This window comes from Azolla caroliniana, unplaced genomic scaffold (genome assembly GCF_043228905.1).
Source record: "Azolla caroliniana isolate FFs.n. ecotype wild unplaced genomic scaffold, voAzoCaro1.0.p SCAF_2, whole genome shotgun sequence".
NCBI lineage: Eukaryota > Viridiplantae > Streptophyta > Polypodiopsida > Salviniales > Salviniaceae > Azolla > Azolla caroliniana.
Window position 1 is genome coordinate 2,028,935 of NW_028230437.1, and position 27,299 is coordinate 2,056,233.

At 44.1% G+C, this 27,299-nt stretch overlaps 1 protein-coding gene across 1 annotated transcript; it reads left to right on the forward strand.

The window, feature by feature from the left end:
• The first annotated feature begins 16,260 nt into the window (after positions 1 to 16,260).
• LOC147867045 (uncharacterized) lies at positions 16,261 to 26,491 on the forward strand. Its single transcript, XM_087314732.1, has 8 exons — positions 16,261 to 16,861; positions 17,949 to 18,025; positions 24,468 to 24,633; positions 24,715 to 24,803; positions 25,054 to 25,218; positions 25,302 to 25,379; positions 25,579 to 25,682; positions 25,771 to 26,491. Exons 1-8 carry the CDS (start codon positions 16,330 to 16,332, stop codon positions 25,874 to 25,876), a joined length of 1,317 nt encoding a protein of 438 aa, XP_087170858.1. The 5' UTR covers positions 16,261 to 16,329; the 3' UTR covers positions 25,877 to 26,491.
• Positions 26,492 to 27,299: the final 808 nt, after the last annotated feature.

Genomic DNA, 27,299 nt, shown 5'->3' on the forward strand with positions numbered 1-27,299 from the left:
CATAATTATTATAATCACACAACATATATGTTATTACAATGGTTAAGGGTTCAACACATAGACCAAGAAGTCGTGGGTTCGATTCTTGATAACCAAAATGTTGTCTTCATGACATCTGGTCGATATTCTTGTGTCATCCTTATGGCATGGACGACCCATACACCTCAGTAAGGCCGACATAACGCACTTATCCAGAGCCGGATATATTCTCCTTCTTCGACCATCCGTTTTGTGAGCATTGCCAGTATGGCAAGCAAGCCACGGCCTAACACTCAACGACAACACCAAGAGAATCAAGCCCGCTCGATCTGGTCCTGTAAAGAATGAGATTCGTGGGTGGTGCAACGGAAGTGACTGTGTATGTGTGAGTGCAGTAAGACGAGAGAGAGAGAGAGAGAGAGAGAGAGAGAGAGAGAGAGAGAGAGAGCTCTAAACAAGAAAAGTGTATATTACATCCAACAGTTACTCAGTTACAAAAGTTTGGTTTAAATACCAACTAGTTTGGGGCAACTACCCTTTCAACTAATTACAAATCTATCCTAGTAAGTTGTCTACTGATTAGTGTGAACAGTGTCCCTATGGGAAGTTGAGAAGGTTGTTTGATTTATGAGCCCCTGGAAAGCATTCATGTGCTCTGCCATGCTGGATCCGTCTTGGTATCGTAGTCTCACTAACTTTTGGCATACCGAAACCTGATTTACGATTTTCTCCTAGAGCTCATTTTCCTTGTTCTCTTCATTGAATTTATTGTACAAGCTCATGTCGATGAAGGATCTTATGTATGTCGTCGTCTTCATATGCATCACCTCCCAGGTCGCGGCATCGATCTTGTCCGGCTTCTTGTCTCCAAACTGTACTGACAACCAGAGATCTTTAACCACTAGCATGTCCCTCATCTTCGACTTCCACTGGGTAGTTGGAGCCGGTGTGCTTGAACATGCTACCAAATGATTCTTCCATTTTTCTTTCTTTGTTTGAGTTTACAACTTCGCTCTGATACCAGTTTGAGAGGAATATAGTTCGACTATAACTGATTCTTAAACACTTAATGGAAGAGAAACAGAACAGAAATAAGACAGACACAAGGTGTTAACGTGGAAAACCCTAAATGGGAAAAATCATGGGAGCCCACAGACTCCAGCCATCACTATGAGAGGAAGGATACAATGCGAGACTCAGAGGCAACGACCTCGAGCTCTATGACTTTGCCAACCGACGGTTACAACAGAAGATACTTTATGTTTCTCTCTCGCTCTCTCGCTCTCTCTATCTCATTGTACAACATAATGATAACAACCAACTTCTACACAAAGTGATTGCCCTAAGTCATATTTATACTTATATGACTTGAGGACTATTTACAAATATGGCCATGACAGGCACACTAGAAACATATTTACAAATATGTCCCTGGATCCGGTTCACACCGAATCCATCCGAATACCTTCCGGATCCGTCGCATCCAGATCCCATCCGAAGGGGCCGAATTTCTAACACTCTTGTGGTCCACTAATCCTTGTCGTAATCAGACTTTCTTTGAACATGTGTCCAAGTTGAAATTCGTCTTCTATCTCTCGTTTAGCCGATTCCGGGTCGACTGGAGTCGAAATCGGAATCGTCTCTGGGTCATACCAGGATGCCGACTCGTCGATGACGTCTCGACTTACTCAAACTTTTCGGGTAGATGGGTTGTAGCATTTCCAACACTCTCGTGGTCCACTAATCCTTGTCATAATCGAACTTTCTTCGAACATGTGTCCAAGTCGAAATTCGTCTTCTATCTCTCATTTAACCGATTCCGGGTCGATTGGAGTCGAAATTGGAATCGTCTCTGGGTCGTACCAAGATGTCGACTCGTCGAAAATGACGTCTCGACTTACTCAAACTTTTCGGGTAGATGGTTTGTAGCATTTCTACCCCTTCTGTTCGAGCGAGTACCCTATGAGGATACATTTCTCTAACTTTGGGTCGAGCTTTTGTCGCGTCTCGTCGGGAATATGCACGTAGGCGATTGATCCGAAAATCCGGACCTGTGATAATTCGACTTCTTTCCAAAAAAACTCTCATGAGGGGTTACATCGTGTACCCTAGAGGTTGTACACCTGTTCTTGAGATATACAACCATGTTCACCACTTCCGCCCAATACGATTTCGGTGGGTTCTTCTCATTCATCATTGCCCGTGCAACCTCTACTATGTGCCGATTCTTCTGTTCGGCTACACCATTTTGCTGAGGTGTATGTCGACACGAGAATTCTCGTCGAATTCCTTCCTTTCGGAGATACGACGTAAATTCGTCTAAGAAATACTCATTGCCTCCATCTGATCGAAGGCATCATACGTGCCGACCCGTCGCTTTTTTGACTTCATTTTTAAACTTTTGGAAGTGTCTGAACACTTCCCTCTTCTGTCGGGTAGATCCAGGTGTGCGTGGAGAAGTCGTCGATGAACATGACATAGTAGCGGCAACCTCCGAATGTTGTCGTTTCGGCTTGTCCCCACACATCTAAATGTACTACATCAAGGATCCCTTTACTCACATTTCGTTCTTTTGGGAATGGATGTCGGTGTTTTTTTCCGAATTGGCACGCCTCGCATATGCCCATAATCTCTTTATCGGTAAATGTCGGGAGTCTGATTATGACTCCTTTTGGCTGCATGTTCTAGAGCTTTTGGAGATTGATGTGGTCGATTCTCTTGTGCCACAGTTTCAAGTCTGTTTCGACTTTGAGGCCTTTTGCAAACATAGCCGATTTCACCTCCTCTAATTTGAGGATGAAAATTCGGCCTTCTCGGCGACCGTGAGCTATGAGTCAAGCATCTCTTTTGATGAAGCACCCTTCGTTGTTGAATCGTACTTGCATACCTTATTCGTCAATCTGGCCTACCGAGACCAGGTTTTTCGTGATGGTTGGAACATGCAAGACGTTCTTGAGGTAGGTTTGTTTGCCATCATTTCCGACATGCCGAATTGGGCGAGTCGTATCATCTCCGGTTTCGACATAGTTGGGTCGATCAGGCTTTCGTAATTCACGGAACCAATCTTCATGGGACGTCATGTGATTGGATGCTCTTGAGTCAACAAACCATACGTTGTCTGAAGAAGAGGTGTTAGTCGGGGCCTGTGTCGACATCGAATGTGCTTCACGGCTATTTACGAACATCCCGCCACGATCATTGTAGTCAGAATTCAAAGGTTAGTTCATGAGTTGTTGGTTGGTTGAGGCCAACTCTCACTTCTTCTTTCGGCACACCTCTTCGTTGTTGGCCAGAGTGAGGAGGACAAGTGGGGGACGAGTCGAGAACGGATATTAGTATTAGTTGTTAATGAGCTATAATTATAATAAGAACAAACGGAAAAAAAAAAAAAAACTGAGACTATTCGAGATTTTGAACGGCCACAATGAAAAGGTGTGACGTCAACCCATTTAAAGTGCACCACATAGAGTCATAATGCTATTATTGTACAAGACATGCATGTGCAGGAATATAAAAGAGGCGGCGGCGAAAGATGGGGGCACAAAACTTCCGGACGAACGAAGGAGTCTCATTTCACGAACACAAGATCTTTAGAATGCAACATAGCACACAGGCTTCCGGACGAGCACATGCGATCAACCAAGCCCAAGCCCACAACCACAGTAGAGAAGTCGAAGACGAAGATACAGGACCAATGGCACTCTCAATCGTGACCAGAGACTGGCTTAGCAAGCACGGCTTGGAAGGATTCCTCGGGGTAGCGGATGCATCATCACACGAAGAACCGGACAAGGTCACATCAACAATCGACCTCGAAGAAATTTCCAAATGCACGATGCAAGCTCTCGTCTGATTGCTTGCCAGAGCCCCGGTCGCATCAACAACAATTGTACCGAACACAGGGCGGCGAGTATCCCATGTTCAGGGAGGTGGGTCGCATTTTATTGGAATATGGATTCATGCATCCCCGATCACCAACCATGCCAAAAAACAGGGCCGAATCCGGTGATTGTGGCCGACTCTTTACGGACAGGCATCACATCCGTAGTGGATGGGAAGAAAGCTTCGTGCGGGTTAGCACAGTGCCTAACATTATTAGTACCCCCAACACGTGCCATCAAGCCGAAGAAGCGAGCCCAACCGGAAATCACACCGAATAAATCATCCAAATGGCAACAACTGTTATCAAAGCACACCCCCAGATGGACGACATGGGACTCGTCTCAACAGGAAGAAGTACAAACGACTTGGAGAGAGGAGCAGATGGAGCCAGTACTAGAGAAAACGGCCAAACCAATTAAAATCAAGTTGTACCGGCATGATAGGGACACAAATGACCTGATTCGGAGGGTTAACTAGGAAACCACGAAGGAAGAGGCTGAAGAAGAACCAACCAAAACCCTCCAGCGTCGCCCAAGGAAGTGCGACAATGAGCAGCAAGGGGAAGGATCGGGTCCAGGGCCAGACAGTACCCCGAAGACCCGCTCAATGGTGGTGGAACCCAGGATGGAGGAAGAGTCATTAAGAAGACTAGAAGCGGTGACAATGGTTCAACAAGAACCGGTTACAGAATGACTCACCTCACTGGGTCTTCAAGCGTAGCAACACGAGGAACACCGTCCAGAGCGGACACCGGAAGAAGAACCATTGACCCAATGGCTCAGGGAGGAGCACGATCGGAGACCGAAGCTAGTGCAACAATTTGCTGCCCTAACACAACGTGGAACCTACCGCAAGTGGTTAAAGTGGCTCAGAGAGCAAGTATCCGGTGTGGTTGACCGGATGGATGACAAACAATAACAAACTTGAGATCTAGCGGAACGGTTGCTAGCCACAACCGAAGAACTAGAGAAGGCCCGGGCACAGATCTGGAGCCTGGAAGAAGAACTGAAGAGGGCTAAAGAATTTATGACCATCATGGTTAGTATGGGCCAGAGCACAAGTGAAGCAACGGAGCCGATGCCACCTGCTAACCTACAAAAGGAAGCTCCGAAAACGGATGCACAACCGGAGGCCAGCAAATCCCCAGAGAAAGACGCGGAGCGGGAACGGGAAATGCTAACACTAAGGGAGGAACTAGCCGCTCAAGAAGCATTAAGAGAAAGAGAAAGGGAACCGAAGAAAACAACCGACGAAGAAAGACGGAGAATGGAAGAAAGTGTCCAGAAGAGTCATTTGAACAACGACCGACTGAAGGAGGAAAGAGAAAATATGATGCAGGAAAAAGACAAGCTCCTTGATGAAGCAGAAATGCAAAGAACAACCAAACACCCTCTGATGTCGGGCTTCAAAGCAACTCGACGTGGAGTAGAAACAATTAAGAAGATAAGGGAACGTGAGCTACGCCACCTAGCAACTATGGTTGCAGTATCTTTTACATTGGGACCACGGGCCACCTCCACATCAAAACCCTTTGACCTCTCGCTTCTTTTCAAGAGACTTGGATGGATATGAAACTAGGCCTAGTATAAAGTCATTTCCTTATGGAACATGTTTTTTATTTTTTGCTAGAACTCTTTAGCTTAAGTTCTATTTATTTTTATTTTTACTTTCGATGAATGGGTAAATACCCCATTTGTATTGTAAACCAATTGTCTCATGGGCCAATTTTGGTCTTAGAAGATGTTAATATATCTTTCTTTCTTTCTCTTGTCCCAACCGTGTTTGAGCTTGTTACAAAAACCCCATGTTTTAGGTTTCCAACACCCAATGCAATTGGCAATGAAATGACCTCATCTTCTATGTTTGTTTGTTTAGTTGCATAGGTCTCTTTTAATTGTTGTATTCCATAACATACTGTCAGGAATAGTACTAAAGCAGAGATGGAATTAGTACTAAGAAGAGCAGTACTATTAGTACTAAGAGGACGGGACTGCGTAAGATTCCCGAGAGAGAGGAAGTGAGAAGATGAGAGAGAGAGAGATAGGATGATGATAGCAGCTCTTATATTATATGAAAGATAAGTACAAATCGGCTAAGAGGCTTAAGACTGATGTTTAACCAATTTGGTTCAAAACAATGCCTTGTGCCTCCTTTTATAGTGTTTTTAGGAATAATCCTAAAGCTTCTAGAATGTTCCAGAGAGATCTGGAATATACATCAATTTTCTATGATAAAGCATAAATGAAAATAATATCCTACAAATTACAATTCATAGTCTAATGGTAAGAGTTCGACCCATGTAGCATAAGGTCATGGGTTCGAGTCTTGCCATATCATGACACTATCTCCCCCTTAAAGACGACGAGTGGAACGAGTCGGCGCTAATTGCGAACCGGGTTTGTCCGGATACTTTCGGTGGAAATCAGCAAGAAGATCTTGTGCATTGGCAACATGCTCGACGGGTTCCCAAGTACGTTCGCTCGGACTATAACCGAGCCAATCGACCAAGTAATAAAGTTTGTTGCGAACAAGTTTGGAATCGAGGATGGCAGCAACTTCATACTCTGGGCCGGCGTCCAACTCCAGCGGGGGCGGCGGTGGTGTCACACGATCGGGAATGGTGTTTGCTTTATAAGGTTCAAGAAGAGAACAATGGAAAACCGGATGTATCTGAAGCTACGGAGGGAGATCAAGGCGGAAGGTGACATCATTAATCTTACCCGTAATACGAAAGGGACCGAGTCGTCGATAATCCAACTTGTCGCACGGTCGAGTAGTCTTGATGTGACGACGTAAGAGCCATACTCGATCTCCGATGGCAAAAGAGGAGGGAATCCGATGACGATCCGCATAAGTCTTCTATGTGTGTTGAGCATGACGAAGGTGAGTAGAGAGATCCATCTGGATCTTGCGTAGCCTCTCCAAATGATCCTCGGCACAAGGGTTGGTAGGTAGCTCCGGAGTGTCGATCACCGACCATCGAGGATGGAAACCGGTATAAGCGAAAAATGGGGAGACCCGATTCGAGGAGTGAATAGCATTATTATACGCAAACTCTGCAAAGTGGAGAATCTCGGCCCAATCGTCCTGTTGATAACTCAAGAAACACCGGAGATATTGCTCCAGTGTTTGGTTTGTTTGTTCCGCCTGCCCGTCGGTCTGAGGATGGTAGCCGGAGGAGAGGTTGCAGGAGACCTTGAGCATCTTGAAGAGATGCTGCCAAAATTTGGAGACAAATTGCGGGCCTCGGTCACTGATAATACTGTCTCGGAGGCCATGATTCCGAAATACCTCACACATAACAAGAGCGGCGGTTTCCTCGCTAGTGATGGCTTTAGTACACGGCACAAAATGTGCCATCTTCGTGTATCGATCGACGACGGTTAGGATAGCATCGAACCCCTTCGAGACCGGCAGATCTGTGATAAAATCAAGACAAATAGACTGCCACGGCTTACTTGGAATCGGTAAGGGTTCCAACAAGCCATATGGATGGTGTCGTGGCATCTTTGCTTGGCAGCAAGCATCACAGGTCCGAACGTAGTCGTTGACAAAACGGCGCATGTGGGGCCACCAAAAAGATCGTTGCACTAGCTCCAACGTCTTAGTACTACCGAAATGTCCCGCTGTATGGGTGTCGTGACAATGTTGGATGATTTGAAGGCGACAGGAGCAATCGGGGACATATACGCGCTTTTTAAAGAATAACAAACCATCATGATATTCGAATTGTCGGTAGTCAATACCTGGTTGTTGAGACCGAGAACAAGATGCCTGAGAAGTATCAATGTGCGCCAGGATGTCTTGAGCAAAACTATCCGTCTTCAAGGTTGCACGTATGTCATCGGTAATCCGTGAATCCATCGGGGTGTGAAAAATCCGCGTCGTGTGCAATCGTGTTGGTCCCAAGATTACTTGCTTTTGATTATCAAATGTTGCGTCACCAGGACGAGGTGCAAGATATGAACGCCGTGATAGTGCATCTGCTTTTCCTTGCTTCTTCCCCGGTCGATATGTGATTTTGAAGTTGAAACGCATCGTCGCGTTACTACGCGCGTGCGTGGAGAAACGAGGCGGGACCATCGGGGTCTTGAACCAAAGAGCAGGTGATAGAAGGGGAAAGAGAAAGAGAGAGACGCTCGGTTACGTATGAGCGAAGAAACACAGGGACACGGCCCTATCGACGCAGAAGACACGAATGGACACAGAGACAGAGAGACACGAGTGTTTGTATATTAATGAATGACAAATAAACAACAGAGCACGCGAGCGGTTACAACCGAACAAGCCGGCGAACAGATGCCGATGCCTGCTCGTCTGCGCACGAAAGGGGATAGGATGGAGGTGCTGCCGGAAGCACACGGGCGTTCATCGAAGCAGCGCGAGCCTCCCGAAAACCTGCAGAGAAGAGCGATGGAGAACGAACAGAGGAGAAGCGTTCGCTTTCGGTCCGACAACACTTCGTCTTCCTCAATGCGCGATCCCCTTCTCCCCCGCGTCTCCCTCTCTCTTATCGCTTCAAGAAGGGAGCCGTTTCCCTCATTAACTTCCTACCTGCCGAATCTAACTACCTAGGATATACCTTTGTACCTAGTTCTCTATTATATACATTAAAGGGAGCGCACGCGTGAAGAGCCGGTTCACGCGCGCTTTGCACCGATTGCGCTAAGGGACGGTTTTCTTCACGACATCCGCCCCCACCTAACCGCGCATCCACCGGTATGCGCCAAAATTGGGTTCTGGTTGGAGAAAACCGGTCCGGGTTCCGGTTCCTCGTCCATCGGTTCGTCCTCCGTTTCGGACTGTTCGTCGTCGCTGTCCGGGCCTCTTAGATCCGGTTCGCCGTTGTGACGCTTCTTGAATGCTTTGATCTGCTTCCCTGCTACCGGTATCGCCATCCTCGTACCGTCGAGTTCCGCCAAGTGATACGTCTCGTTGTCGTTGGCGCTTGTTACCACGTAAGGCCCGAACCACCGCTTTGCAAACTTCCGTGTTGCTCGGTGCTGGTTGTCGAGGCTGTTGTCGTAGACTAGCAACCAGTCGCCTTCCTCAATTTTCTTTGGTCTGAGCCGGTGCGTTCGGTCGAACCGGGCTTTGTTCCTTATCCTCGCCGTCCGAAGTCTCTCCGCCGCTCGTTCCACGTCCTCTGGCCTCCGCTCGAGCTGCCGTATACGCGCCACTAGCAGTTCTTCCCGGCTCATCTCGTCTCTCCAGTCCACTGTCGCCCAAGAGGAGATCGTCCATTCCATCGGCATGATCGGCTTCTGTCCGAACATGAGCTCTGACGGCATGAACTCGGTTACCGAACTATGCGTTGTCCGGTCCGCCCACAAGGCATAAGGTAATAGTCGCGGCCAGTTCCCGACCTGGCCTCCGCACGCCCGGACTAGCGCTTTGACGATCGGTCCGTGTCCGCGCTCCACCTTCCCGTTCGCCTCTGGATTGTACGTTGTGGTGAGCGAGAGCTTGACCCCTAACTGTTCGAACAGCTCCTCGGCCTCTTCGGCGTCCAACTCCCCGCGGTCAGCCACGATCTTCCCGACACACCCGTACCGGCATATCACGTCCTCGATCTGGAACCGACACACGGCCGCAGTCGTTTTGTTTTGTAGGGCTCGGCCTTCCACCTGGTTCGTCAGGTTCTCCCGGGCCAGCACCAGATATCGCAGCTGCCCTACGCCCATCGGCATCGTCACCAAATCTACCATCCATTTGAAGTGGATGGCTGGAGGGTACGTAGGGTGAAGCTCGTCCCGATGTCGGACTATGGAGTGTATCTGATAGCTCTCACAAGTTGTCGCGAACCGATGCACGTCCCGATACAGTCCCAGCCACCAGTACTTCCCCTTTAGATTCTCAAACGTGGCCCACGTCCCACGGTGTCCAGCCTAGGGGCTGTCGTGGTAGACCTTCAGTAACTCCTCTTGTTCCTCCTCCATCGCCACTACTCGGAGCGGGATGTCGTTTCTCTTCTTCGGGTGCTTCCACAAGTATGCGTCCCGGAGAAAGAATCGGTACGCTTTCTTCCGGATCCGGCTGGCCTCGTCCTTTGTCCATGACGCGTCCGGCGTCATCGTCCTTAAGAATCCCCCAATCAGCAGCCACTCCCCGTCGTACTTGCTCTCGTTGAAATCGTTAAGCGTCGGAGTGCTCCCCCCCTTGGTTGTTACGTAAGCCGCCTCAAAGAAGTCCACGCCGACTTCCTCGTCCTCCGAAACCATGCCGCCCTCGTCGTCGAATCGCGCCCTCGAAAGCATGTCGGCCATGGCATTGTCTTTCTCGGAAATGTGTCGTATTTCCGGATCCAGGGACTTGATGTACGCTATCCACATGAGCATTTCCAGGTCCGAGGTTGCGCATCCGGAAACCATGCCAAGAATCGGCAGGCAGTACGTCTCGATAATCACCTCTGTCCCGATCAGATAGTCTTTATCGGCCTTCACCGCCGAAACGATACCCCAGAGTTCGCGTTTAACTTGGGCGTATCCTCGATGTCGCCCGCTGAGGACCTTCGCGCCGAACCGGATTGGGAACCGAATGTCGTCCTCATCTTCTCGGTTGACGACCCATCCAATCCCGGTCGGACTTGTATCTACCGTTATGTAGATGGGAGTGCCTTTCTCGTAGACAGCCTTCCGGAGTGCCGGAGCTGCAGCAAGAGCCTCCTTCATCTTTCGGACCGACTCCGTATGCTCGTCTCGCCACTCGAATTTTCGCCCCTTTTTCAGCAACCCGTATAGCGGCTCGGCAACATGGGCGTAATGCGGGATCCATATGTGGTAGAACGCGCATGCTCCCAAGAACCTCCGTACCTACGTGACCGAGTTATAGTCGGGCTTCATTGCGGAGATGGCTTCCACCTTAGCCGGAGACGGTTTCCGGCCATATAGTCCGCATAGATGTCTGACGACCATAATCTCTGATTGCCCGAAGGCCGATTTCTCCCAGGAGAAGGTGAGCCTCGCGTCCTCTAGCCTCTGCAGCACCCTCTCGCAGTCGTCAATGTGTGTCGCCACGAATTTCCAGCATCCGTCCGGTCCGATCGTTTCGTCCTTTTCCTCCACCGGACATCCCTTGATCGGGATGTCGTCCAAGAACGGCATGGTGATGTCCCGGATACAATCCCTCAACACCTTGTTCATCGCATTCACCATGTGGGCCGCCGAGTTCGTCCCTCCTTGTGGCAGGGTACACATCCGCACTATGCCGAGAGGACTCCGCATCGTCGTAATGTCTTTGCTCTCTACGGCCAGTTGGAACTGATCGTACCTCGAGTACAGATCACCGACCGAGTAGATCGACCTTCCGGCGAAGGCCTCCGTGAACTCGTCTATCGTTGGTCCGATTCTTGCGTTCCGAATGGTCACTCTGTTGACCGGTTGCAGGTCTTGAATGAAGCGCAACGTCCCGTTCTTCTTCGGTACAGTAAACCACCGGTTCGAGTACGGGGCACTCGACGGTTCGAGGATGCCCATATCGACTTTTTGCCTCAACAGCTCCATCAGCTCCGGGATGTGAGCTCTCGATACCAGAATTGGTTTGAGATTCCATGGCACATGCGGTACCGTGAATATCACCATCGGCTTCACGACTGTCGGGTCTACGCACCCGATCTCTTCCGGTGAGAATGCGAAGGCTTTCCCGTGCCTTCCGAGCATTCTCCGAAACCAGTCTTCTTCCGCCAGCAGTAGGAACCCGCCCCCACCGATTTTGAGCTCCCGTAGCGTTCTGTCGGTGAAGGTGTGTCCTATGTAGGCCGAATCTCGTAAACTGGGGTCTGATGCGACCCCCTCGATTCGCATCTTGCTACCCTTCGGTAAGGGTGCCGCGACTGGCCTTACCTTCCGGTCCACAGTCTTGTACTTCGTGTTAACCCGGGCCGTCCGATCCGACTCGAGCCCCCGACTGAAGTCCGCGATGACTTCGTACATCTCTTCTGAACAAACCGGTATTGTCTGGTCCTCTTTAAGGCCCTCTCCGACCACCTCTCGCAGTATTCCCAAGGTATCGTCGAAGGAGACCGCCTCCACGGCTCCGTTGATTTCCTCGCTGGGCCTGAGAACTCCCCACGCCTGAAGTCGCTCTTCCGCCCTTGTCTTTTCTCGGCCAATGACGTCGACTATCGTACACCCTCCGTTGTCGGAGAAACAAAACCTCCTACTTATGGTACAAGGTTTCTTCGATTTCGCCTCTATTGTACATTTGTGGGGTTTTCCCGGAGTGTCCGTACTATCGCGGCCCCACGCCTTGACAATCCTCTCTAAAAATCCTCTCGGTTCTCGCCACCGAGGGACTCGCGGTTTCGCTTGTGGTTCGGTCGCACCGTCAGGAACTGGACCGAATGACGCCCGTCCTGACTCTTGACCCTCGCGTAAGCCGACCCGTTGTCCAGCACCTTGGTCTCCATCCGCGCTACCGTAATGTACGGTTCTCCCAGTATGACCGGGTGCGAGGACGTCTCCTGCACAAAGAAGTGTTGGTCTATCTCGACGTCGCCGATCTTGACTCGCACGTTTGGGCAAGCCCCGTGTAGTTCCTCGGTGGCGCGCGTCGCCGCCCGTATCTTCCACCCGTGCTTGGTGTTGATCGGCCATTTCCCCTTCTTGTAGAAGTCCATGGACATGAGGTTTATTTCCGAACCGTGGTCCACCAGCGCCACCACCGGTTCCTGAACACCTCCGATCTTCACCGGGGTTTCCGTGGTCGCTCGGGCCCAGTGTGGCCTCGAATAGTGGCTCTCCGCCCACTCGTCTTCCAACGCCATGTCCTCTATGTGCGTCGTCCACACTTCCACCGGCCTTTCCGGTTCTGTCTCCATCGACAACCTCTTCCTCTTCACCAAGTCTACGATGGAGTCGTGGAACTCCTTCTTGGCGATCCCGAGCACCTCCCGCAACGACAGTTCCACCTTGTTGTCGAGGATTCGTTCTTCCAGGACCTTTCGTAGGTCCGTGGTCCTTTCAATCTCCGTGCCCAACCGGTATCCGCCCTTCTTGTGGTTATCCCGGGACTGGTCTCACCAGCCTCGCTCCGTTTCGGCCCGAATCGGGTTTCGTATCTCTGTGAGGGTCCGGCCCCTCCGGCTTTACCTACCCATTTGTCTTCAACCAGAGCCTCGTAGTTCTGGCAAGCTGCTTCGACAGAACTCGTCTTTTCTTCGACCGGGTCACTCCACCCGGTTACCTCCTGGACCTGCTTCTCCGCGCGGTCCGCCTTGTCTTTCCTTAGTCGGGCACCGGCGAGGCCTTCCAGCATTGTCGGCCAGAACCCGACTTTGCTCTCCTTCCGGGCCTCGCTGCCTCCGACCCGAATATCGGCTGATGCCGAGTAGTGGACGGTCTCCGCGTGCCAGGCCGCCGCCTCTTCAATCAGCCTTTTCATTCCTCCTCGCCCGTCGTTTCGGTTCAGGGCCCTCCGGGTATCGTTGGCGTGCACCCGACCCTCCCACAGGTACACTACCCGGCTTCTCAAAGCCTCCGCAAAGTCCCCGCAGTCTTTCCGGATGTGGCCGACCTCGTCGCACCACATGCACCTATTTCCTGCCGGAGGCCGTCGGTCACGAGCCTGTTTGCCACCTTCCCTCCGAGCCTGGGCAATCTGGAGATCCTTTACCGCCCGTGTCAACTCCTCCAAAGTTGTTCCCCCGCAATTGCCACGTACCAAAGAATTTTTCCCAATAAAGAAGAAAATAATATGTCACTTATGAAACATAGAAAAAACCTTATGTCCCTACATGGCATCTCCACCTCTATAATATCATCGACTTCTACATTTCTCATTATATCTATATTGTTAGGTAAAATATCATGTGGTGCTTGGTTTGCAATTGCATGAATTACTTTCCAATATTGATCTTTCATCTCCTCCTTCTCTCCTTTCGCCATAATATGCGTGCATGATGGTTTCCATACCATATCTATATCCTCCCCTTACATATTATTAAGATCAATCTTTTGCTTCCTCATATGTTATTTTCATCTCCTTCTCTTAGTTTGTGTCTTCTTTATCCATTCATCCATCCCTTCCATGAACTATGCCCCAATTATAAGGATAGGAAAGAAAAAGAAAGAAAATTAATGTGTAACATTCGCATTGAAAAGATAGCACCTGTGTGTTATGAAGTCGAAAAAAGATTGGTTGCAAAATCTTTTAGAAGTTGAATTACACTCTCCCAAATGAATTGATATAGCTTTTGATTCTTGTATTCTAATTAGCTTACCGTAGTGGTAAGTTATTAGAATGCCTAGATATTGGGTTTGAGACCTAACTTTCATAGAACTTCTCCATTACTTAATATAAATTTTCTTAATTTGCTAGAGGCCAACATGGAATGTAGGGGTTGCACACATGACCTTCTAGTTTCTCCTAGGTGAAGTTTTCTTGTTCTTTTATTGGGTGAAAACACACAATTATATAAATAAAGGGGTGTGAAAAAAACTACACACAATGGGTATCACAATGGACTATGGTCACCACTACAAGGGCGGTGGAACATAATGAATTATTAATAGGCAAGATGAACACTCCACCGAAGAAATAATTTCTACTTGCTCCAATAAAGAAAATCGCCACATTTGTCCTCCCTTCAACTTTCGTAGATATGTTTTGACTTCATGCCTACCATCAAATATAAAAACAATGTACATATCCTAGTTATGACCCAATCCATAATATCTCAGAAATAGGAAAATAATCTTTATCTCTGATTTTGGGTCGACATGTGTGAATTGTGCAAACATCCATTGTCTAGGTGTCAAACAACAACATGACAAAACTTTCCAAATTTAAGAAATGTAACTCCAAACATGACAATCGATCGGACTTGTATGAAACAATGAGCACTATCTTCCACTTGAACAATGCAAAAGAAGCAATTGCCCATTGCTAGTCCATGTCACTTTAGAGCTAATCCTAAACGCAAACCCCTTATCAAAGCTCTCCAAATGAAGACCTTCACAACAAATGACAATTTAGAATACCAACTACTTTTTAAAGATTTGCTACCACCCATAATCATAGTTATGTACTTCCCATTATTGTTTAGTCGTAGATAATAACAATCAAAGAGACTTGATGGAGTAATGTTACAAGAGATTACTAGTCACGAAAACGCCAAATACAATGACACATCTCCCCTCAACAAAGGGCCTCTTTCTTCGACTAGTTGAACATTCATGCTTAAGTTTGGGATTGATTCAAGCTTGCCCATGCATCTCCCCCCAACCAGGACGTCTTACTTTGACTAGTCCCTTGACGAGGCACCCAACTACTTTTTTAAGATCTGCTACCACCCATAATCATAGTTATGTACTTCCCATTACTGTTTAGTCGTAGATAATAACAATCAAAGAGACTTGATGGAGTAATGTTACAAGAGATTACTAGTTATTTGTAGAAATGGTGTTTGACCTCGTAAACACAAATCACCCACTACTGCTTATGTTTGTAGAGGTAAAGGACCTTGCATCAATTGTGATATTTTGTACGAGTTGTTGCCAAATAACCCCATAATTGGGTGAGGTGCGTAGTAATTTTTGTGCTTCAACAAACTCCAAATTTCTTTGAGATCGAGTATCAACTATATCTCCCACTTCGATGATCCCAAAACGAAACAATCAATTAAATTGAAAGTAGAATCTCCCATTTCCAATCTAGCCAAAGATAGCCGAAAAACTCTTTTCGCAAAGAATTCAATGCTCTCTATTAGATGATGATATCCATACAAATAATAAGAGTGAGCGCTTCATGCAATGAGACATGGGTCTCTCTCTCTTTCTCTCTCGCTAATTTGCTTAGCATATATTGTATGTATTGGGTTCGAAATCCAATTATCTCACCTCTTTATTACTACTCCACACACACATATCTCTTACTTAATTCATTACATGCCACTATGGAAAGCAGGGGTTGAACCCATGACCCCTCGTCTCTATTTCACTAATCTACTTACCATAGGAACCCAATCTTTGAACCTCTCTATTCCTCTCTTACTTAATTCACTAGAATACATCGTGGAATGCACGGGTCGAACCCATGATCCCCCTATCTTTCTTTTTTTCACTAATCTGCTTACCATAGTATGTCTTTGGCTAGGAACCCAATCTATTCCTCTCTTAATAATCTTAATTCACTAGAATATACCACTGTGGAATGTAGGGGTTGAACCCATGATCCCCCATCTCCATTGGGCAACCTTATCAACTAAGCTACATCTATCTTGGTGCTCTCTCTCTCTCTCTCTCTCTCTCTCTCTCTCTCTTTATGTGTGTTTCTTCTTAGAGATTATAAAAGTCGTACATTTTTATTATTGTTTTTATTTGTTTAATTATGTAATCTATTTATCTTCCGTTTTTTCAAAAGGGTATACGTTCATAAATAATTGAAATTCCTTCTTCTTCTTCTTCTTCTTTGCGATTCTCTCTCTCTCTCTCTCTCTCTCTCTGTGCGCGTTCTTTTTCTGCGGCTTCCATGGATCCTTCTGCAGACGTTCCCCACAGAAGGCGGCCCTACTCGCTCCTTTTCCCTTCCAATCTTATCCATAATGGAGTCATGGAGATTTTTCGCCTCTTCAGACAACCTTCTAACAACAGCGAAGCCATTTTGATCGATCGGATTAGGCCCTCTAGCACAGCAGAAGATGGAGAGCTTTCTATACGCATCATCAGATCGGAGGACATGGAACTTGCCAGAATACCTGATGATAACAGCGTTAGTTCCTCAACGAATCTGTCTGCTTCTGCTTCTGCTTCTGCTGCTTCTTCTTCATCGTCTGTTTCTATTCCTCCTCCTTCTTCTTCGTCTTCCCCTGCTGTTGTCTCATTGCTTCCAGTCACTGTCTCTGAAGCGAGTAGAAATGATTCTTCGTCACAAGCTGAAACGGCAGAACCTGAACCTGTTATGAACCAGAGATACGACTTACAGTTGATCGGAAGATGGATGGAGCAAATTCTTCCTTTTTGCTTGTTTCTTTTGACAGTCTTCATCAGGCAACATCTGCAAGGTTAGCACAGTGTTCTTTTTTTGTCCCTTATTGGTTCCTCTGCTGCCTTAAGTTTATGCCACACAGTAATTAGAAAGCAATTGACGATATTTTTTCCTTACCTTCTATGATTTTGCCATCATAGGTCTGGTACAAATATAAGTTTTTGATATTTTGATTGCACAATTTATTCTTTTTTCTTAATTTCCATGGTCTTATTTCATGAAAACTGCCAAAATTAAATATATCTCTATAATAGGACCGCCGTCATATTTGTTTCCTTACCTTGGACGAATTTTGCAAGAATATTTTTTCACGAGCAGATTTTGCATATTATAATTTTTTGAGAAAGAGAGTTTTCTGATATTTTGTTGCCACAAATTCGGTGTTTTTGCTTGCTTTTTACAACTGTGTTCATCTGCGACATCTACAAAGTAATTCATCAAGCTCCTTAGCAAATGATTAGATTCATATGATAGGATCATTATCAAAATCAGCATCATTTTGTTTACTTGTATGATAGGATACTTTTTGCATGAACAGAGATTTGCAAGCATAGCTCTGGTAAAAAGAAGTTTTGATATTTTTACTCAAGTCAAGGGATGCAAGATACAGTGACATGTGGTCATGCTACAAATAAGATGCCAAAACAGTATTTGGATCACAAATTTGCCAATTCTTCTGTTCAAGTCCATGGAATTTTTATTCTGAATTGACCAACAACTTTTACCAGCGAGATAATAATATTCTTATGTATATTGTACTGTCAAAATATATAGAAGTATAATTTTTATAGTAAAAAAATAAATATAGAAGTGAGGTGAGATATCTCATTGCAATTTAATTTGGGAACTATGGTAATATGTATTATTTGTTCATCTCATGATTGAAACTTTAATGGGGATGACAAAGGTCTTTTCCAGTTTGTGCATGATATGTTTATGCTAATCTTGAGTTTGCAGTTAAATGATATTTGGATGAGTTGTCCTTTTGTAGATATCATTATCTCTTTTCGTTTCATTTACATTTGATCACATTTTATTATATGGAATTTGCTAATGTTATTTAAGGCTTTTAATCCTTAATTATTTTATTTCATGGTTTGCAGGCTTTCTTTTAACTCTGTGGCTATCCTATGCAATGATGAAATCAAATGAATTTCTGAAGAAGCAGACAGCTCTAAAGGTATGCTTCTCTACAGTTACCGAGGATGAGTAATTGATCCCGCACATCACAATTTATTGTTCATAAAATTACATCACATCATTTACACCTAAAAGAGCCGTCTCTACGTATACTGAAACAAACATCAAATGCATCCTATATTAGCTTTTATAATTCATAAACTCATATATTTCTAAGGTTTGATGAATTTTTAAAACTTAAAATAGCATCTTGTAAGGGCTCCTCTGTTAGATATAATCAATGATCAGCTCGAAGTTGTAAATCTATCCCCATATGTGCTCTTTGAGTGCAAATTTTGTGATAGCGCCCCAAATGAGGAGCGACTAGTGTGCAACTCGACCATATGGGTCGATAAGGTGTTAATCTAGGGAACCGTAGATGCGTAGGACACAATGTATTTAGGAAAGAGCGAAATAGTAATAGGATTGGCTAATCAAGTCAACTAGAATATTTTGTGGGCAAGTTACGATGTACTTAGTCTTGAAGTATGTGCCATTGACTTCAAGATAAGTATTATCTAGCTCTAGCCTATATCTAGGGAGTTGGGTCATATTAAATGACAAGTTAGTTGACAGAAAAGGAATATCTCCACTACTATCAACTGACTTGCACATTTAATGTTATACTCAGACCAAATGTAGAATATAATCCACTTTCTTACACAGTGGTTGGATTGATCATCAGTCCCCACTAATTTTGTAGTGAGCTGGTCCAGATCCCATCTAAGCTCTAAAGTGTGAGTGCATGGGTGAACTACCATTGTGAGTTACTTTCATATGTAATAGAAGTTTTGTTTTCATATATCCATCTTTGTGGTTGTAACTCTATATACCTATCTAATCGATTCTCAATATTTCTAACATGGTATCAAAGTTGAGAGGTTGATCTAGATTAAGTATATACAGGTAGTTGTTGTCTAGCAGCACAGAGAGAGAGAGAGAGAGTATCAATGGCCTTGTCCATGAATGTTGCAGTTGCTCCACTGCACATTCGGCCACCTCCATTGGCTGATGGAAAGCTAGATGGAACCAACTACACTCTATGGAAGTTCAAAATGTCTGCCATTTTGGACTCCTACGAGTTGTTGGAGACAATCATGGGACCCATAGGAGGAGACCCTGAGCCCATGCTGACCTTTGACCCTGCACACCCTACCCCATCAATCCCTCCAAATGTTGATCTACTTCGAACCTGGAAGAGAAGGAATGCTGATGCGCTGTGTACCATAGTCACTGGTGTATGTGACTCTGTACTAACATTAGTGCAACATACAACCAGGGCACATGAAGCTTGGAGCATATTGGCCAGCCAGTATGAAACCAGAAACTATACAAGGATACAAAACCTCGAAAATCAGCTTGCTGCAGAGAATCTCGCTGATGGAGAGAAAGTAGAATCCTTTGTAAAAAGGATTAAGGATCTTCAAGATCAGCTGGCAGTTGTTGGAGTAGTTGTCTCTCCAGAGGATATGGCTCGTTGGTGCATTCGAGTACTTCCTTCCAAGTATGATGGCATTGTGACAACATTGAACACTCAGGTTCGACCCACTCCTTTAAAATTTGATGAACTAAGTGCAATGGTGCTTGAAGAGGAGCTTCAGCTGAAGACAAGAGAAGGAAGGGAAGATTTGGCATTTGTCTCTAGGACTAAGGGTAAAGGGGCATCCAATTCAAACAATGCGAATAGGATTCCAAAGAAGAAGAAGTTCAATGGATCATGTTTCTACTGTGACAAGATGGGTCACACAATCAAGGATTTTCGGAAGAAGATGGCGGATGAGAAGAATGGTTCTAGTAAGACTTCTTGGATAGAGCCCGAGTCCACCATCAACGTCGTACATGAGCTTGATTTATGGGTTGCAACTGAAGAAGTGTGTTCTTCAGTTGACACTCAAGTTGTCGATGACTCTTGGATTCTCGATAGTGGAGCGTCCCGACATATGGCCAGTAATCGTGACTGGTACAACTCTTGGACACCTCAACAAGAGCCCATCAATGTTGTGGTCGGGAACAATGCTCGATGTCCAGCCAAAGGAACCGGAATGGTCTCCCTCAAAAGCAACGACCGGCGGGACTTGGACACCTCTACAAGAGCCCATCAATGTTGTGGTCGGAAAAAATGCTCGATGTCCAGCCAAAGGAACCAGAACGGTCTCTCTCAAAGCAACGACCGGTGGGACAAAGCATCTCCCTCAAGTGTTGTACGTGCCCGATCTCAAGAAGAATCTATTGTCTATTTCTACACTGACTGACAAGGGTCTTGATGTTCGATTCAAGAAGTCGGGTGCAGAAATCACAGATTTTGTTGACAAGGTTGTAGGAATAGGGGTAAGGCGCAACAATCTCTATGAGCTGAGCGCGTTTACGATTTCTACTGACCACAACACAAGTACTAACACAAAGCAATGGCATGAGAGATTTGGGCATCTCAATGTTGCTATGTTGAAGGAGATGAAGAAGTCAAATATGGTAGTTGGGTTGCCAACCCTATCTGACTTGAGTCATGTTTGTGATGCTTGTATGATGGGCAAGCATCAAAGATCAGCCATTCCAAAAGAGAGTCAAAATCGGACAAAGACTCCTCTACAGCTAATACACATTGACCTCTCTGGGAAAATGGTGACTCATGCAATGGGTGGATCTCTCTACTATATGCTACTAGTCGATGACTGCAGTAGAAAGATGTGGGTTTACTTCCTTCGGGAGAAAGCTGAAGCTTTTAAAATCTTCAAAAGATGGCATAAGTTTGTCGAGTGAGAGTCTGGAAAGTTAGTGAAGGAGTTACGCTCTGATCGAGGTGGAGAATTCTTATCAATAGAATTTTATGAGTACATATTGCAAAGAGCATGGAATTAAGCGCCAACTTAAAACTGCCTACTCCCCACAACAAAATGGTGTTGTTGAATGTTGAAACCGAACAATTGTCGAGATGGCTAGGTCTATGTTGAAGGCACAAGCGCTGCTTGACCCATTCTGAGCTGAAGCAGTGAATACAGCAGCTTACATCCTCAATCGGAGCTACACGAAAGCACTTCAAGGGAAAACACCCCAAGAAGCTTATTCAAGCAAGAAACCTTCAGTGCTACACTTCAGAACCTTTGGGTGTACGTGCTATGCACATGTTCCAGATGTGAGTAGAAAGAAGTTGGATGCTAAAAGCAAGAAATGTATCTTTCTCGGATATAGTGAAGAGTCAAAGGCCTATCGGCTCTACGATCCAGAGGCAAGAAAGATATTGACAAGCCGTGATGTGGTGTTCGACGAGGAACAACCACAGCTAGCTGAGAACAGCGATTCTCAAGTTACACATGTCCAGAAAAGGAAGCTGAAGTATTCCACCCAATCCTGACCCACTGTCCAGAAAAGGAAGCTGAACCATCTGACGGTAATGGCTCGCTAGTTCAGCCTATGCCAGTCCCACATGTAAAGAAAATACCTAAGTGGGCTCTACAACTCTTCAATGACCATACCCCTAAAGTTGAGTTTCCTGAAACTTCAACTAATGGATTACAAAGATCAAGAAGAATACAGGAGCAAGGGAGAACCTCTGACCACATTCTCAACATGGCTCTGATGGTGGACATCATAGGCTTAGTGAGTGAGCCGATCTCGGTGGAAGAAGCCATGGCCGACCCGAAGTGGAAAGAGGCGATGATATCAGAATACGATAGCATCATGAAAAATGACACATGGGAGTTGGTAGAGAGGCCAACAAAGAAGAAGGTGATAGGCACCAAGTGGGTGTGGAAAGTAAAGTATAAAGCTGATGGTTCTTTGGAGAAGTTCAAGGCCAAGCTAGTGGCACAAGGATACTCCCAAATTGAAGGGTTCGATGTACAAGAAACATTTGCCCCAACAACTCGCATGTCAATAATTCGAATGGTCATAGCGTTGGCTGCTTCAAGAGGATGGCCAATTTATTAAATGGATGTCAAATCGGCATTTCTGAATGGGCATCCATTTAGGTGCCCATTCAGAAATGTGCTTCGGATCAATCGGATCAACCACCAGGGTTTGAGGTGCCTAATTCAGAAAACAAAGTCTGCAAGCTGAAGAAGGTGTTGTATGGTCTAAAGCAAGCACCAAGAGCTTGAAACAAAACGATAGACAACTTCTTACGATCAATCGACTTTAAGCAATGTGCTTTGGATGCAAGTATGTATGTCAAAATGAAGGACGGGAAACAAGTCATCATCATCATTTACGTGGATGATCTAGTACTTATTGGTGACCATGAAGAGTGTATTGGCCAAACACAAGAGTGTTTGAAAACTGAGTTTGAAATGACAAACTTGGGGATTCTACACTATTTCCTTGGAATTGAGATTTGGCAAACCTCGGTTGGCATCTTTATGTCACAAAGAAAGTATGCAACAGAGATCTTGAAGACCTTTGGAATGATGGACAGCAAGTCAAAGTCGACTCCAATGGAGTCAAATTGCAAGCTATCCCAAGAAGACCCGTCACCAATGTTTGACATAAGGAAGTATAGACAACTAGTAGGAAGTCTAATTTTCCTATGCAACACTAGGCCAGATATCTGTTTTGCAGTCAATGTGGTGAGTCGATTCAGCAACAAGCCAAAGGAGGCTCATTGGAAAACTGCATTACGTGTATTAAAGTACATTGTGGGTACTTTAAATTACGAATCTTCTACAAGCCAACAATTGACGAACTTAGTGGGTATTCTGACTCATACTGGGCTGGAGATAGTGATTCCAGAAAATCAGTTTCTGGATATTGTTTTTCAATAGGCGCTGGAGCTGTTTCATGGAGTAGTAAAAAACAACCAAGAATGGCACTATCTTCAACAAAGGTAGAATACAAAGCAGCATGCATAGCGGCATGAGAGGTAGTTTGGCTAAGAAGAATCCTTATGGATGTGGCGGTTCCAATAAGGACGACAACGGTATTGAGGTGTGACAATCAGAGTTGCATGGCCATTGCCAAGAACCCCGTATTTCATGCATGTACTAAACACAGAGATTCAGTATCACTACTATTAACTGACAAGTCAGTTCGCAGAAAATGAATATCTCCACTACTATCAACTGACTTGCACATTTAATGTTATACTCAGACCAAACATAGAATATAATCCACTTTCTTACACAGTGGTTGGATTGATCATCAATCCCCACTAATTTTGTAGTGAGCTGGTTCAGATCCCATCTAAGCTCTAAAGTGTGAGTGCATGGGTGAACTATCATTGTGAGCTACTCTCATATGTAATAGAAGTTTTGTTTTCATATATCCATCTCTGTGGTTGTAACTCTATATACCTATCTAATCGATTCTCAATATTTCTAACTTCCTCAAATAGTAAGGTTTCGTATGTTGGAGATCGGGGCTTATCGGTGTGGTTCAGGGACTCACACAAGGGGGCTTGACAAAGGCAATTTTATTCCATGGTGCAACATGCAACAACGTACATGTCTATCTATGGTTTATTAATTGTAGCTTGTGGGTAATCCAAAAACTGGTTGTCTTATATATTGTAGACTATAGTTATATCATTTTTGTGCATCTTCTCTTAAAATTTAAAATTTATTATATTTTATCTTCAATTCTATGAGAGGGAGAGGCAGTGGTAGGGAGGGATAGAGATTAGAGTGACATTTTAAACTGAGTCAAACTTGCCAACTAGACAATTAAAAGAAGACAACGTGATTCAATATGCATCCTATCATACACAGTGAAAAAAATCTGATTGCTGAATTCCAAATTTGTATATTCTAAATGTTTTATCTTTTTAAGGATCCATCAATATGAGACACCTTAAATAACATGTCTATCTTAGGTATCTAAATGTGATGGGCTTCATTCACGTCTCTTTCTTTTTTTTCTTGTTGCTAGAAGCAAGCTTGCTTTCCACAGCCACTGCACTTTTCTCCCTAGTTTCTCATATGCCATATTCTAAATGTTTGAATTCTTCCACCCTGCATCGGTATCTTGTTAAGAGAACTTGGCTCAATTATGGTTGTAGAGATACAACAGGCATTGTATTCAAAGTAGGATTTGAAAATTGATATATTTCAAGTATTTTATCTTTTTGAGAATGCAATGTATGTGAATCACCATAAATAACATGTCTGTGTTAGTTGTCTCTGAAATGATGGGCTTCATTCATATGCATTTCTTTTTTCTCTTGTTTCTCATATGCCATATTCTAAATGCTATTGGAGACACCTTGCATGTCCGACATTTCTCCTCTCAATATTTCAGATATTATTAAATATGGACTTATGTCCTCCCAATTATTTAGCTATATCAATACAAAATTATGTCACTCTTAAATCGGTCATATTTGTAGTTCCATTGCTATATAGTCTATAAGTCTCTAATCCATATTCCGATACTCATTCAAAAAGTAAAACAAGAAAATGAGGCAAAACTATAAATATATTTTAAATATATAATCTTCATCCCGTGTGCTTTTGCAGGGTGAGAGGAAAAGTGTTTTTATTGGCATTGGCGGAGGACTATTACTGATGCAGATCATAGCTGTATACTGGTGGTGTACAAAAGATTTACTGAGGTCTCTAATAATGCTGCCACCCAAGGAGGTTCCAGAGTTTTGGCATGCAGTTTTCATTATTTTGATGAACGGTAAAGGATTTATTAGTGAATTACGAATGAATCTGGCACTTTCCGTAGTGATTATAATGACAATCTTTTCTTCCCCGACAGATATACTGGTTAGACAAGGAGCCATGGTCTTGAAATCGTGGCTTCTTATCTACTACAAAAACAGAAGGGGTCGTAATTATCGTCTACAGGTCTAAATATCTGGCACAGATTTTTTGGATACTATACTTCAATGTTTATAAACTTTCAACGTGGCTTTTTTTTTGTTCTATTATATCCCCCTCAATCAGGTTCCCAAAACGTTTAGAATCTATTTTATCACCTAGAATTGATTTCTGGAATCTGTTTTGTATTATATGTATATTTTTCTCATATCAGCATTTGAATTTATTAAAGAGACAGGGAGATTTGTAAATCTTGGTTGATATTTGCAACATCCAGGGTCAGCTTCTTACTCTAATTGAGTATTTCATATTGCTCTATCGAGCTTTGTTACCGACACCTGTATGGTATCGCTTCTTTTTGAACAAAGACTATGGAAGTTTCTTCTCATCCTTAACAACGGGGTTGTACCTTACTTTCAAGCTCACGTACTTACTGGAGAAGGTGGCTATACATTACAGCTCACAATACTGGAATATATTTGCCTTGATGTGCCTGGATGTGAACACACTTCTGCACTCTTTCAGGTTAATCTTTTTATTGCTGCTGTAAAAGCACTGTCACGGAAAGAAATGCAATATGGCTCATATGCAACAGCAGAAGAGGTATTTGTGCATCATCCCGATGAATGAATGCATGTGAAAAGAACTTCATATTTTCTTAAGAAGCTTTTGTGCGTTATAATGTTATTTCAAATTTTATGAAAATGATTGAATACAGAAAATAGATAATGGGATAATATTCTGAATTCATTTCTTTCTCTCAATTGAGCAGACCCTAACTAATCAGTTGTGTTATTGGTAGGTAACTGCTGCAGGTGACATATGTGCAATATGCCAAGAAAAAATGCATGCACCAATCTTGCTCAGCTGCAAACATATGTTCTGTGAAGATTGTGTCTCTGAATGGTATGCTAAATTTGTATTGAATGAAGGGGTTTGATGGTGATGTTCTGTTCTAAAGTTATGCCAACACTTGAATTCTTTTTCTAATCAGGCTTGAAAGGGAGAGGACATGTCCACTCTGTCGTGCATTTGTGAAGCCAGCAGATTTAAAGTCATTTGGGGATGGCTCAACTAGTCTCTTTTATCAAATGTTCTGACAAAACAAAAGCGTTTTACTCACATAGATACCCAGAAATGTATTTATAAGTCTTGGAAGGGGTTTGATAAAGTTGCATGGGTTGTTCGATCATCCTATCAATGCGCTGAGCCTGTCAACGTGCTCTTCTGTTTAAAGCAGCTCTATGTACTGTACACATCAAATTACTAAAGGTCATAACCAGGAAAGACAGAATGTGAAACCTCTTCACAGCAAACAATCAGAGATGGAAAGGAATGCTTCCCAGCAGTGTGACATTTAACCAGAATGGGTCTTCGGCAGTATATGGGGGTATAATATTCTCAATTTTACACTTCCAGATTACCAGATTATGCTATGTTGCAAAAACAAAGACCTACAATCTTAAGAGAGATTGGATAACACCAGCTATTTTTGTGCTGGAATAGTATCAACTCATTCTATGGGCCATACCTGGTTTATTGTAACCTTCTGTGTATAGATCCAGGATGATAAATTAAGTGATGAAGGTCTTAAAGAAGTTCAGAATAATATTCCTTACCCACAAAACATAAGATATTTACCTCGTAAATCCTCGTTTTCATATTGTAAAAATCCTGTAAACCAAGGTATAAAAGTGGGAGTTATTGTCAGTTAATTGACAAAATTGCAAAATATTCTGTAGATCCAACAAATATTGCTAAATACTTTGTAGAAGAGCTATATATGTGGACCTCATGCTGTAGACAAGACCAAAAGAGAGGGGTGTGGAAATAGTCAAATAATATACATTACCTGTATAATGCTCATTTTTGCATTATAGATGTAGCTAGAAGATAAAGCTTGCACCATGGGCTCTTTCTGTTCACATGTGATTTTGTAAACAAGAAGTTTGCAGTGTGCTGTTTCCCTTCACATGATTTTTGTGAACAAGATGTGGGCAAGAATTTGTACTTAGATACACTAGTTCGTTAAACTGTGAACCAAGCATATCAGATCATTGATGTTTGACAGTGAACCTCACTAAACGACATGGTAATACATGATCACATGAATGAATTGCTTATAAGTTATATATTTGCAAACATACCTTAATAAATGAGGTATTACCATGTGGTTGGCTGAGTCATTTGTTGATCAAAACAATATACTTAACCATTCTGCAAGTAGACCTTGTATGTTCAATTGGCCTCACTTTTGTAGAAATAATTCCTTGTTGTGTGTTGCTTTTTTTTACAGCAATTCAGTGAATACCTTATTAGACAATGATGTACGGCAATTAGTTCTACTAGACATTTATACATGTTAAGAGTCTCAACATAATGAAAGCTATGAGACTGGATGAAGATCTGGTGCATATTAGCATGTGGTTGGGGTTGAGTCATAATCAAGACTTGAATTGGCCGATCATTTGTCTAAAAGACACAATATAGTTAAAATTTTGAACTACATCTCAAGTTTATTGT